General features: G+C 37.7%; 1 protein-coding gene across 1 annotated transcript in view; it reads right to left on the reverse strand.

Moving 5' to 3' along the window:
* MYO10 (myosin X) overlaps window positions 1-14,157 on the reverse strand; it is a 164,431-nt gene that overhangs the window by 59,446 nt on the left and 90,828 nt on the right. Inside the window, exons 5-17 of the mRNA XM_032182555.1 lie at window positions 12,599-12,733; window positions 11,152-11,276; window positions 10,083-10,096; window positions 9,869-9,953; window positions 9,118-9,221; window positions 6,202-6,331; window positions 5,161-5,279; window positions 4,434-4,580; window positions 4,158-4,258; window positions 3,854-3,920; window positions 2,162-2,254; window positions 1,369-1,437; window positions 1,100-1,182 (exon numbers count right to left, since the gene is read on the reverse strand). Of these exons, the coding sequence (XP_032038446.1) occupies window positions 1,100-1,182; window positions 1,369-1,437; window positions 2,162-2,254; window positions 3,854-3,920; window positions 4,158-4,258; window positions 4,434-4,580; window positions 5,161-5,279; window positions 6,202-6,331; window positions 9,118-9,221; window positions 9,869-9,953; window positions 10,083-10,096; window positions 11,152-11,276; window positions 12,599-12,733 (1,272 nt within the window). The remainder of the gene's footprint in view (window positions 1-1,099; window positions 1,183-1,368; window positions 1,438-2,161; window positions 2,255-3,853; window positions 3,921-4,157; window positions 4,259-4,433; window positions 4,581-5,160; window positions 5,280-6,201; window positions 6,332-9,117; window positions 9,222-9,868; window positions 9,954-10,082; window positions 10,097-11,151; window positions 11,277-12,598; window positions 12,734-14,157) is intronic.

The following is a 14,157-nucleotide window of genomic DNA, read 5'->3' on the forward strand; positions in this document are numbered from 1 at the left end:
CCATCAGGTAAATGAAGTGTGAAGAATCTTTACTCCATTTTACTCCACTCACTCAACCAAAACTCCAGCTGACTGTAATGGGAACTGTACCTGAATAAATGAAATTTCCATTTTGTTTTGTACCACAACACAAAACAGCTACCCACGTGAGCCTCACTTTCAGATGCTAGCTGTATATGCTGTTTTTCACACTATCACTAGTATCCTTCTCCTATCACTTCTACATAAATACTGATCTTTCAACTTAAATGGAGTTACTCCACGAGTTAAATGGAGTTACTCTAAAACTAGGTCCTGCAGCTTTAACTTACTGCTTAAACCTACATACATCACTTAACAGATGCCATGTCAGATACATCATGAAAATAGAACAAGCAACATACAGAGAGAAATACTTATTAATAGTTTCACCTGCACAGAACAGGTTAAGGGATTTACAAGCAAACAACTCCCACAGCAAGGCAGGATAACTGGATGAGCTAGGGCAGCAGCCAAGAACACAGACAACCTGGGCTCAGTTCCCTCCTCTCTGTGAACCCCCGTGCACCCTGAGTCTCAGTCTCAGCTTACAGAAAGGCATATGTGGTCCTGCTCCAGCTTACAAGGTTCTGTAAGAATTGTGAGACCTTACACAACAGAATGACAGGAGGCATATAAGTACAAACGACATCCAAGAGCAGACTCTTTATAGAAACTCTTCTCTTTAAGCCTTTACTAATAATTTACACTGTGGTAGGTCCTGAACACTAAGCTTTCAACCAAATTAGGAAATGCCAGAAATACAAGCAGATAGAGCAGTATGTGAAATGAAACACCATGCATGTATGCTGCCTGTGTGGCACCCCATAATAATGGGAAACCATCATCAGCCTTCAATTTCCTTACTCACAAGGTAGTCTTCTGGAGTGAATGGCAATTTGAGGGGAAAACCTGCCTTAGTGAGAATCTGCTTACGGGCACCTCTGATATTTCTTCTCTGCTCATTTCAACTCTGTCAAGGTCTGATGCTGTTAACATGTAACATACTCAAACCTTGGCAGAATTAGGAAATATGACACCTCTTACCATGATGTCCTAAACAAAAATCATGGAAATGTACCTGCTTTCACGTAGCAAGTTCAGGAGATCATCTCTGAAAGTATCTCTGTTCTTCTCCAAGATCCCCCGGACATCATACTGGACCTAGCAGGAAACAGAGCTGATTCAAACACCAAGCCCAGCAGTTGAGCACCTCTCACAATGGTGGTACTGTAAAAAGCACTGAGGGACTAGAGTGCTTTAGTTAATTTTGAGCAGCCTTAGGGTAAAATTAAACTAATGAAAATTCTGTTTGGAATAATTTCAGCAAAGAAAAGAAAAGAAAATTACCTCCCCAGCATAGTGTTTCACTCCAAAATTGTGAGCAGCAACTCGTGGTTTTACGTAAAAAGGATTGTTCTAATTGAAGGAAAAAGAAAAGAGAAAAATATCTGAGGGGCCAGGGAGTAGAATAATACAAAGGGTCACATTATCCTCTCAACCCAGACTTAAACAAACCATTGTCTTCCTGCAAACTCCCCAGAAGATTAGTACTCCAAAAGCAAACAACCAACTTATAACAGTAATAGGATTTGTTAGTCTGGACTACTTCAAATGCAATAATAACAGATTGATAGTATCTACAAAGACATTATACTAAAGCTGAAACCATCTGGCAAACCCTTCTATTAAAGGCATCTCGGAAAGGACGGTTCTGTCTTAAATTGGCAGTTACAAAGATCAGCAGATACATGCTTGCATCACCAAAATTCTTGAAAATACTTCTAGGATTACAAATAAAGGTAATGCTGTTGTGTACAGAGGGAACAACAACACTTTGGAAAATCACATCAAGGCGAATACTTCATTAAATCAAGGGAAATTGAAAATCTAAGTAATCTAAGTTACTGTGGTTGTCAGAGCTCCAAGAGCTGAATTTGACCTGTTCACCAACATGAAACTCGACCTAGACAGTAACAAGGATTTGTTTTCCCTGGTAACTGACTCCAGTTCTGAAAGCAAATAGGATCTTGTCCACAGCGTCCTCTGCAACTATATGTTGTGTATTTGAACCATGCATTTCTACAGAAGCAAAAAAGCCCTTCATAATTTTCCCAGAATACATCAACAAGACATCACGTACAGCGTGCTGGATGTTCAACTTCTCCAGTAAGGTGGAGTCAGTAGCTTGAGGAAAATGGCTCTCTTCATTGATGAGTGCCAGAAGGCCAAGTTTCTATAACAATGAAAACAGGCAGAAGATGAGTTAGTGCACAGATGAACACCAATCTTGTCCCTAGTTTGGAAAAATCACAATGTTCTTGAAGGTATTGTTTGCAGAGAAATGCAAAGCCATGACTACGTGACTAAAAACCCACTCTCCTAGAAGACTGCAATCCTGTTTTCCTAGCTATACTCATTCTGAAACATACAGCATACAATATACAGGCAAAACAAAGAAATAGAAGCTACTGAAAGAAGCCACAATCTTCTTCATGTAGGGAGTTCTTAGGTGCATACAGTGATTCTGCCTCAGAATACAACTCCAGCCTGCCTTAAAGTCTCCAATGATCAGCAACTTGGAGCTCCCCAAGCCTTTCAACAACTTTCCTTCCGTGAATTTATCTACTTACTTGATGAACCCATGAGGACTTCTGGCATGCACAGTGCCCAGGGGCACAACAAAAGATGTACAGTTTAACTATGCATGGCATAAAACAGAACCTCCCTTTGTTTTGCATATGCCTCTTCATAATTTCCTTTGATGTTCCCTACTTCTTGTATTAGAATAGGTGGCAAACAAAGTAAGCTACCCTGCAGTTAATTAATGTGTCCAGCAAACTTCAGGTTGATACAGCCTCTCAGAGAAACACAGTTCTCCAGGTGCACATTTTAATAATTCACTTCCTCTTAGCCTAGAGCAGCCTCTGCCAAATTCCACTGTCCTGATGGCAGTCACATCCTGACACTTGCATCCTCTGCCTACCACCATGGAGTTTCTGTGATTACCTAAACTCAAAAAGCCATGCAAAGATAAATTCATACAGTCCTCTTGCACTGCTGACAGAAGTGAACACATGAAAACTGTTTATAACTTAGGCTTTTTCATCCAGCCAGAGAGCATCCAGCCATTTCTAGGCAGTGAACTTGGGTCTCACCTGCCCCTCACTGCTAATATTCCGATCAATAATTACGGAGAAACTTCACAATCTTTTACATGTCTCTTTAGTACAAATCAGAACACACACCAAATTATGGATGAAGCAAAAACTGTCAGGCAAAAAATAAAGTTTACCCACAACCCAGAAAGCGTAATTATGACAGAAAGACATGGTCACTCTTTTTGTCCTGTCCTGTCCCCTCCCGCCACCTTATCAGCCTTCTCTTTTACCTTGCAGAAGTAAAACTTTTTTTTTTTTTTTACTTGCAAAGTAAGAATTATCTTTCATGTTACACTTTAAATGTGGACTTTATAGTGTTAAGTTTATATTTTTTTCTTTACCATAGCAATGAATATTAGTGAAATTAATAGGAAGAAAAAAACAGGAAGGCAAGCTTCATGACTAAAGACAGACTCTCTACTCTTTTAAATAATTTCCAGGTATTCCTTTTGTATATAATCATACACTGTTAAAAGTTACAAGGAAAGATATGCATATTGAGCTTACAATATAATCTAGAATATGTCCATGCATAAAAATGATCATATTAAAAGATCACTACTCAAACATGCAAGAGCTGCTATCATCTACTCTTTTATGTCAGCAGTGTTTTAGAAACATATTACGCGAGAAAAAGATCTAGAAATTGGTACTGATTCCAAATACTTTATTACCTTTTCAATAAGGTCCAAGCACTCTCCGTTGTCTGTCCAGTCAATATCCTCCCAAACTAGTCCTTCCCTAAGGAAAATAAGGAGAGCATTTTTATTGACAACTACAAAGAAAAGATTTTAAATATACAAATAGGAGGAGCTGATGTGTTTGTCTTGCAAATTACTGTGAAATCAGCTTGCTTTTAAAAAATACATAGACACAGAGTAAGATACTTTCAAAGGAAGCTAAAGTAGCTGGTAACGCAAATTGCAAGTGAATATTTATATTTTCAAAATTCTTTCAAATTTCACCTGTAACCCTTACCTGCTGTATTCCAGTTGCTCCAAGGAAAAGATGTGCTTATTGAAATACTCCTGGAGCTTTTCATTTGCATAGTTAATATTGAACTGTTCAAAACGGTTTACCTAAAAAGGGAAGACGTTTTCAAAAATGTATACATTCAAAGCATTTTACTTTGCAAGTAACAAACTGATTGAAGTTATAACAAATTTAATATGTTCCAATGAAGATGGCAAAACTATGTAGAACAACGAAGCATCAATATCAGACAGTTCATCTGAACAAATTTTTGAAATCTACCTCAAAGTTTTCGAATCCAAATATGTCCAAAATTCCAATGGACTTGAAGTCCTCTTTGCTTTTGATTCTGCTGTTGATTTTCTTAATGACCCAAGCAAAACACTGAGAATAAAGTGCCATAGCCATAGAATCTCGGCTATCGATTGCCTGCAATGAAAATAACACACAACATACCAATCACCAGTGTAACTGAGAACTTTAACAGTGTAAGTTATAACAGCTGTATACTTACGTGGCTTTAAAATTACATTTTAAAACTAAAGCATTCAAAGATTAGAAAATTACAGACAAACTGGGGATGAAGAAAGTAAAAGGGTAGGTAGTAACAATGTAATATTCCCCCTTCCACTGGTAAGCATGTTTTGATGTACACCTTTTTCTAATCCCCTTGTAAACCTAATTATTTTTAATGAAAGTTTTCACAAATGCCTATGTAACACAAATGTCAAACAAGGAAAACTGTCAGCCTGGATGATTAGAAATTGGAAAAAATGTTAAGCAGACTAATAATTACAACAGCCAAACTACCAGCCCTGGCCAGAATAACCAAATGGGATCTACAGAGATTCCTGGAAGTCCAATTATACTTTTCCAAAAAAAACCAACTACATAACATTTTTGATGGCAACTCTGATGTATGAGCAGCCAAAGATTTAACTAGTGAAGTGAAGACTGAGCCAGATATTGACCAGACCAGGGAAATATGTTAAAACATGGATGGCTTTACCTGTTGTATACTAAGAGGTGTAAGGATTTCTTCTCCCCTGAGTATCATTGACCTCTGTGTCAATGCTTCAGTTAGCTGTGTGGAGTCTAACCCCAGTAGTTCAGCAGATCTACCCAGAGCTGGCAAAAAGAGACAAATACGTCCTTGAATATATAAGGTTGTGGAATTCATTTTTTGATATTATTATGACAATCAGCATTTAAGATGCTTTTAATCATCTAATATTCTTAGAATCTATGATGGGAATTAGAGATCAAAAGACAGCTAGAATTTCTAGAGTTTTTTTCTGTTGCTACCAAGAAAGCACAGTATCACAGATATGCACAATTGAAGGAAGTCAGCAGTGGAGATTCATCACAATTAAGTCACATTTTTTTCCTCTTAATGCTACATATCAAGGATTCGAACAATCTGCTGCTTACTCCAACATATTTTTGCAGATACAAAAAGTAAATCACCATGCAGATGAATGTGTTTAAGCTTTCCTTGGGATAATGAGGATAATGAAAACCAGTGTTGTTTTTTTTCTTACATGCATATTTTAATTTGCTGTAATTCAGTATATAAAACAGGACATAATGCTATTTTTTATTGCCATATACAAACAAATATTTAAAACATTCACAAGCCTAGTCTTTACACATACCAGCACGTGCTTTCACGTTTGTAACTGCAGTATAGAAAGCTCTAAAAAAAATATACCTTCAGTGGAGGTATCAGTTAAGAAACATACTTTTTCACTTGTTTGATCAACTTGAGATTATTTCAAACAAATAATTAAAATAAAATGGAATTTCACTACTATTAATGGAATAAATACATGTTCAAAGTCTTTCCTAATTAAGATCTAGCATCCAGCAACAAAGACTAATTTGCTTCATCTGTTGAAAAGCAAAAAATAAAATTTCAATCAACATTTACAAGTGCTAAAAAGCAAAAATACCTTTTCAGTGTTTGTCTTTGCTATGGTCGGATCTACTAGCAATGAATATAAGATTACAAGAGACATTTACACGCTACAAGGAAGCACAGCCTTCTCACCTGTTTTAAAGGACACCTGTGCCCCTCCAGCAGTGATGAACTCAACATTTCCCAGATGCAAAATGCCAGCCAACAGCCTCAAAACTTCTCGCACTTCCTCCTTGCTGAACTGCATCACTTCCATTGCAGTCTGGAATGACATGTGGACTTTTTAAATAAAACACACACTGACTCAAAAAGGGGGACAAGCACAAACCCACCACATTGTCAGGCCCTTGCAATGCAAGTCAGTACCAAGAGAAGACTAGCAGGAGTTAATTCTTGTGGCTTCAACCCAAATTGAATGCATTTTAGGAGATTCTGAGGACATCTTGGAACACACAGGTATTAGTCTGGTTTTAAGAAATCTCTTTTTGATACTATAAGGATGATGTTATTTACTTTCAAATTCTTCACTAAAACTACACGAACACTGAGATGCCCTACTGAGTTGTGTATTAGATAATTTCAGTGATTTTAATCAATAAATGATAACCTTCTCTGTGTTTTTACCAAATTTTGCCAATTAGCCTTGCAGGTAACAAAGCATGTGGAAAGAAACACTGCAATGTGTAAGATTTGTTTGTTTGTTTCTCAGCCATGGAGATCTCAGAGGAGGTCTTCTACAGCATATTCTGGGCCAGCCACGAAGCCCAAATACAGATCTTACCAGTATGGTCTGAAATGTTACAGTAAAACTGCGAAAGAAAAGCAGATTTATATAAAATGCATTGAAATTATGAATTACCAATATGGCAATGATCAAGGCTCAACTACGTAACAACAAGAACAGCAAATCTCTATTTAAAGAATTATTGAGAGAAATATCCACTGTTCTCTGACATAGAAGGGGTGACTATATACCTTTGGAAATTACCAAAACTTGGGTCTACTACGCTTCTGTCTGAGACTAGATCATAGCTTTATACCCTTGCAGTTAAGGTGCATCATGTTATGGTCACTGCAAGTAGACACACGACACACTTTAACTTTCATAAATCTTAAGTTACAAACGGAAAACTTCAGACCCATCCTGCAAACAAAAGTGCAGAGGCTGAAGGTTTATTTTGTTTAGAAGACCTTTCAAAACAGAGCTCTAAAAAAATGCAGCAACGCTATGAATTCATCTCCATGCTCACTTTGCAAATCCTCCTCACTGTCTCCTACATAAAGACAAAGGAAAGAAAGAATGTCTGAAGCGCAGGCATTTGAGAATCATCTTGCTTCCAGGAAAGCATCAGTAAAAGAAAGCAGGGGGGAGGGCATAAAAGAAGTTTTACCTAAGTAACATTTCTGGAACTTAAATTGCAATCAACATACAGAAAGGGGATGAACATAATAGAAAAAGACAGGTAAGTGCAAACTACAGGGTTTCTGCCCACCTCCCACTCCACGTAAGCAGCTGGGCAGCCTCACCGCAGGCATGAAGCGTGTCCACATTTTGGACAGCACACAAACTTCACCTGCCAACTTGATTTTATACTCTGCCTACCCCTTGGACGATTAGTACAAATGAAATGTCATGCTAATCTACTTAAGCTATGTGGCTATAATTTAAATAAATTACCAACTTTTTCAACAGCCTCCCCCCCCAGAATAGGAAGTTTTACACTGAAAGTAACCACTGCATCAAATACATATTTATTTTTTCAATTTGGCAAAGAGATTAAATAGCTAAGCAAATATAATTTGGTGAAGGGCATTAAAGTGTTTATTTCTATTGATTTTTAAAATCTGCCGTGCATAACCCTGGCAAGTTGGTAAGCAATTAGGAATTATCCTAACAGTCAGTGTACTTTAATTGCTGTAGCTAATTGCTGACATTAGTATAAAGCTGTTCAGATAAAATCTCCATCAAGACTTGTTTTTTAAACTGTGTTTACATTTTGCTCATCTCTATTCTGTATATTACTGCATACAACTGGATTTCCCAACTGCAGCTGAAAGAATCATAGAAGCCCACGTGCTTCACTCTCCACAAACTGCACTGCAGCGTCAGTCCAGCAGGCACTACACCATCCATACAAAGCTTTAGAATGAAAAGACAGTGGAAGCAGACATGCCTGCAATGTAAAACAATCTGCTAAAACAAATCATTCTCTACACAAGAGGCAGGCTATTTCCAGTTGCTTTATGTTCTGACATTTTCATGCGAACAATCTCATATAAATAAGAGACATAAAATAAGTCTTTTTATAGAAACATAACTGGCCATTTCACTATAGATATAGTACCTCTATTTATACTGGAGAAAGGCAAAGGAGGGAAAGCAAATATACTACTTTATTTTGTGATTTATTTATTTTTTTATGATGAAGAACAAAGAGCAACCCTGTTGTTGGAGGATGTTTGGAATGAGTCAGGTTTAAAGGCAGGACACCAGAATGTGCTTCCTGTGCACACCTGTGCTTTATGATGCTTTATTTCAGATACAGGCTATGCTGACAAAGGGACTACAGTTTATGTTTTCTTCATGACACGCTTTTCCAATGGGGCATATGGATGTTTTTGGTACAAAAACCATATAGATGGGTAGGTTCCCTAAACTCCTGTAAATATCCTTACAGCTGGGCATGTAGGGAAGTGTAAAGGCATGTAAATGCTTTACTATCTTCTTATCTGATACTCTTCTCATTCCACAATGTAATCATTTCACTTAATTATCACCCATTGTGAAAAAATAGAATAAAAATAAATAAAAAATCAAACACTGGAGGTGTGACATGACACATGTTCATGGTAGCAGTGGTGGGTGCGTTATGAGAAATAAGTCCCTGTCAGCTTAGTGCCTCTATGGGAGAGCTCCACACAGAGCCAGAATGTCAGAGGGAAACACACGTAAGTATAGGAAGGCTTTGTCTCCTGCTCTATCAACAGGCCCCAGGCATCTACTCCTCTGATGTTTTTAAAGCATAAAGAATTAGCGAAACAACTCACAATGACTTCTTTGAAAGAATCCTTGTCACTGATTGTCTTATCCGCTATACATCCAGACTGATTCAGGTAGTGGTAGTTCTCCGGTACAGATAAGTAAAAAGCATCTGATGAGGGGTGAGAAGAGGAGGAATGAAAAAAAAAATATCCACAGATTAATATGTCAGAGCTACATAGTTCACAATTCATCTTCTCAGAAATTATGACAATGTAGCGAACAACATTTTATACTAAAATTAAACATGGTGTTTTATTTTGCTTTGTTTAGCTGTACAATGGAGATGATTCTATTTTTTAGCATGCAAAGACAGCAGGCCCAAAGGGAGATACTGAGACAGCTTTAGGCAAATTTGCACATATACAAATGTCATTTCTTTTGTTCAGTAGATTTATTCTTTATGAGAGAGGATTAGAGGAACCAGAATTCTTCTCTTTGTTGCTGTGGAGTTATTTAGTACCAGCAAAAATATTCAGCTTGAACATGGTGAAGCATGTTTGTCCCCGAGTAATTTTCCCAGGGCCACAGAAGAAGCTGTTAGAAAAATGACCCACAGCTTGGTGACGTTCTTCAACTAAGCAGGTTACTTTATCAGGTAGAGCTCAAATTCATGCCCAGTGATTTCCAGCTGAATAAATAATCCATTTTGCTGCTTGGCTTATTGCGTTTCTGCAGTTATATTCTCTGCTGCTGTCACTGTGGCTGACTGCTAACAGAAAGCCACTACAGTTATGTGACTTAAGCTTTGCCACTCACCTTTCTCTCTCTCTTCTACCCCTGCCAGCAGAGCATAGAATATATGATAATTTCTTTCCCCAGGGTTTTGTCTTACTACACGGTTCTGTCAAAGTAAAAAATAGTTTCTATTTAAACAGCCATTTTCAAGAACTTTTTTTTTTTAAAAAATAATAATCTTCATACACTAAGAAAACAAACTAAGTTAACTGAGCAGGAACAAATATAAACTTACTTTTTCCAATAAATCTATAGCCAAGAACAAAAACTCCAGTCAAGGAATAAAACAAAAAGCAATTAACAAACAAGCTATTTTTAATTTTAATTCTTTCATTTGAGACAGTAGGAAGAGTATCATGGTCTTTTCTTTCTACACGCTTTTTACCATAATAAGATTAATAAAGTAGCAACAATGGTAATACTACAACAGTTGCAATATCAATGTGTTCCCAAAACTCCTCCTCCCATCCCATCAAAACTGGGCTTGTATTTTCCTATATTTTAAACAGCATCTGCTTTCCTTTACTTTGTCTTTTATCTAAAGCTTGGGAGCAGCCTTAAGGATGAAATTTGTTCCACTGCAAAAGCAACTTATGTTCAAAATACTATGCAGGATTTCAGAAGGTGAAGCCACCAGTATATTTCCCCCAAACAGAGTGGCAAGATGTAAAAAATTTCTACATTGGTTACTCCAGGTACTATTTTGAGACTGCAAGTGGAGTCCACAATCAACCTGTCTAGTCAGCTGTGTCTTCATCTATACACCTTCCCATCCCCTGGCTGTATTCCTCATTCCTCACACCTCTGGTGGAGCTGGCTCATAGTCTAGTTTTCCAAATGCAGGACAAACCTAAGGACTTGACCCACCCACCCTCACACTGCAGAAACTCAGCAGCTCTTCTCCTTCAAGTACTTTTCCAGTAACTTGAGAAATTTATCTTCAGCTATAATGAATGAGGGAAATAGCTGACAACTGAAGTTGTTCCCAAGAACTAAGGCTCTGTTAGCTCACTACTTAGGAGCGTGCATGTGAACCACTCTCACCAGCAGCAGTACAAAATTCTGGTCCTCTGAGAGTATACACATCCTGCCCTACCACAAATGCATGTTTGCACAAACACATGAAGGATTTGGTGTTATTGCTTCTTTTTCCCAACATAAATCAGGTCAACTTAACTGTGTATGTTTCAGAATAGGGTGAAAGGACAGAAAAGAGTACGTGCAACTTTACTCTCAGCCCTCCACAGAGGAGGTGCATATACAGGCTGCCTGCAAACACAAGACAAATCACCAAACAAGGATACAATCTATAATTCTTCCTCCCTGAATGTTTCCTTTCTGACAGATGTTCAGCTGAATAAACTTCCCAAATCGACTTGAGTTGTTGTTGTAAACAGTCTTCGCATTGCCAAAAGCCTCCATAATTGGACTGTGAAAATACGGAAGAATGACAGAAGTGTTAAAGCGTGACCAGAATGCTGATAGCTTCACAGGGACTGGTGAATGGGATAGCACTCTGTAAAGCCTACTTCTGACACCCTCCTCAACCATAATCTACATCCTCAGTATTACTCTCAATTTATTAACAACAGACATCTCAATTTTCTATCAAGATATGCAAGTAATAAGGAACAAGAAGACTGATAGTCCTAAACTACTCAGCAGCTTGATCTGTAACTGTGAAAAGGCACAAGCAATTATCATTATAGTACTCAAATCATAGAAATAAGAAATCTGAGTGCATGCAAATTGCTATACAGATGTAGGGAAAATAGTCCTTGTCCTAAGGCAATTAAAAACCACCAAGATACAGCAGATTAAAAGATTAAAAAAAAATAAAAATGAAGCATGATAAACAAAGGTAATAGTGTCTCAAATTGTCTGTTCTTTAAATAGCTTAGAATCATGTGTTATTTCATTTGAGCACTGATTGCTTTTTACTCTTGTGTAGAAAGTCCACCTTATCTGATGCATTTATTCATGTATCAGTTCTCCTTATTCTCCCTTTAGCACTTGCACACTTTATCCTCACTGTGCTGAATATTGTTCTTCCTTATCCGCAGGCTATACAAACTAATAGTTTCTTCCTCCCATTACCCATTTTCCTCCGTGAGTATCTGAATTCAGCTACAAATAAAAATGAAAGCCACTACTAAATAGTCCTTCTCAAAAACATGAATCTTTTTGCTTCATCCCACTGTGCTCGCATTTCTCTAGAGCATCCAGATGCTCAGTCAAGTATAAGTTATTTAATTAATTACTACTCCATCAGCAGTACAGACAACTCCTATAAAAACTAGTGAGCATGCATCATATTGCACATGTAGAGGGACCATCTCTAAACTGTTTCTCAGTGATTCAGTCTTTTCCTAAAAATGAGACCAAGCAATACCAGCAATAATTTGCACAAACCTACATTAGGAAGAAAGCAAGGTTAATTTATTCATTAACGGTTTTCAGAGCAATAAAAGGCATATATACAGGGGTTTCAAAGTAGCAAAATACTCTCCAGTCCTTCAAAACTGTCTGAAGTGCCTGAAGACCATCGAGCAATTTCCAATCAACCAATTTTCTGTTAAACTTACCACACCTTAATAGGTTTTGTGTGAAACAGCAATAGGGCCTCCGGCACAAAACAAAACCAAAATTGTGTTTTTCCATTAACCCAGGTTTGAAGTACTTTCATCTTCTAAGACTGTCTCACCTCTGTTAACAGACCCAAGGCTACAAGCACACGTATGAAGGAAGTACCTGCTCTCAAGAATAGCTTGCTCCACACAGGAGGTCTTCTCTCTGCAAGACAGTTCCAGTGAATGTTGGCTCATTGCAGACAAGAACTTGAGGATCAGCTTAGTGCTTTCTGTCTTACCAGCACCACTTTCACCACTGAAAGAAGAAGAGGAGGAAAGTGTTTTGATGGTTCTAGATACCAGGGAAGAAGTCCTTTACGTAGCCAGCCCTCCAAACTCTCAACTCCCAGAGGTCTGGAAGTCTAGTGCAATTAGTTACAATTCTCAAACAGCAACAGAAGACACCTTTAAACTTGCTGAATACAACATTCAAAATGAAATTCAAGCTATTCTTAGGCTTTATACCACTTTCCAGATGGCATTTTAAGGCATTTATTGCGTAAAGATGTACACAACACCCATGAGGCAAAGAGCAGCTCTCTGAACACATACCATCCAACAGTTCTCACGAAACTGTTCTCACGAAAACTGAAAAGCAAAGTTAGCACAAAGGCACAGCAATGCTCAGTGAGAAAGTCCAGAGTACGAAGGTTTCCCCAACATGAGTTAGGCTGGGCAAGTTTGGGATTATCCTGCAGCAATCTAGCTAAGGAGGGAGTCCTTCCGTGAGGAGGATGTTAGATACCAGTGCATATAGGTTACTACTGTAATTAACACTGATATTCTTAGTAATTTACATGTTCTTTACACTTTCTATATGCCTATTCAAATTAACTATGAGTTCAAAATAATCGTCACGTCTCATCAGAGATGTAAAATCTCTCATCTTAACTGACAGAACAAAACTATTTGATAATGCTAAACTGGTGTTTGAAAGCAATCCTGGCGATTAATAAGCAAACTGGCAATTAATAAGCAACCCTGCTGATACAGCAGAAAGCAATGCACTCAATTTCTCTGTAAAACAAATGGTCTAAAAAGATAAGGTTTAAATTTGGCTTGTTTCCCCAGTATTGTTTCCCTTCAATTATGTAACTATATAATTAAAAGCATACTGTGAGCCTTTAAGAAACATAGCCTGTGGTTGAAGTTTGTCCAGTTTGCTTACTTTTCAAGTGAAGTCATAGCATTATATTCTATGCTATAGCCTAATTCCTAGTTTTCCTAATTTCTAATCAAACTGTACCTAATCTTGGTTTACTCCCAATGAAAGGAGGTATATTTTGGTCTTCTACCCTTTTCATTGTAGCAAGTGGGAGTTTTGTCACTGGACTACAACTGAACACGTAGAGCAAGCTTAACTGAGTTGACAGTTGTTTGTTGTGCCATTACTGAGTGCTGAGCCTGGTGATTTTAGGTCACGGCAAAGGATAATGATGCTTTCCAGTAAAAAGCAAGTAAGAAAGGTACAGCCTGAGGAAGCAGCATGTAATTTTCCTGCAAATGAATCCCAACTATTACAAAAATCATCAGGGAATAGGCATTCAGAGTACAAAATGAGATACAGAGTTTTGCAGCTGAGATTTAAGTGTTTCCCCCGAACAATCACCAAATCTTTAAGATGTTTCGTAAAACTTACTACAAGATACGCTATTTGCTGAAATGTTCCAGCATGTATGA

Source organism: Aythya fuligula, chromosome 2 (assembly GCF_009819795.1).
Source record: "Aythya fuligula isolate bAytFul2 chromosome 2, bAytFul2.pri, whole genome shotgun sequence".
NCBI classification, from domain to species: Eukaryota; Metazoa; Chordata; class Aves; order Anseriformes; family Anatidae; genus Aythya; species Aythya fuligula.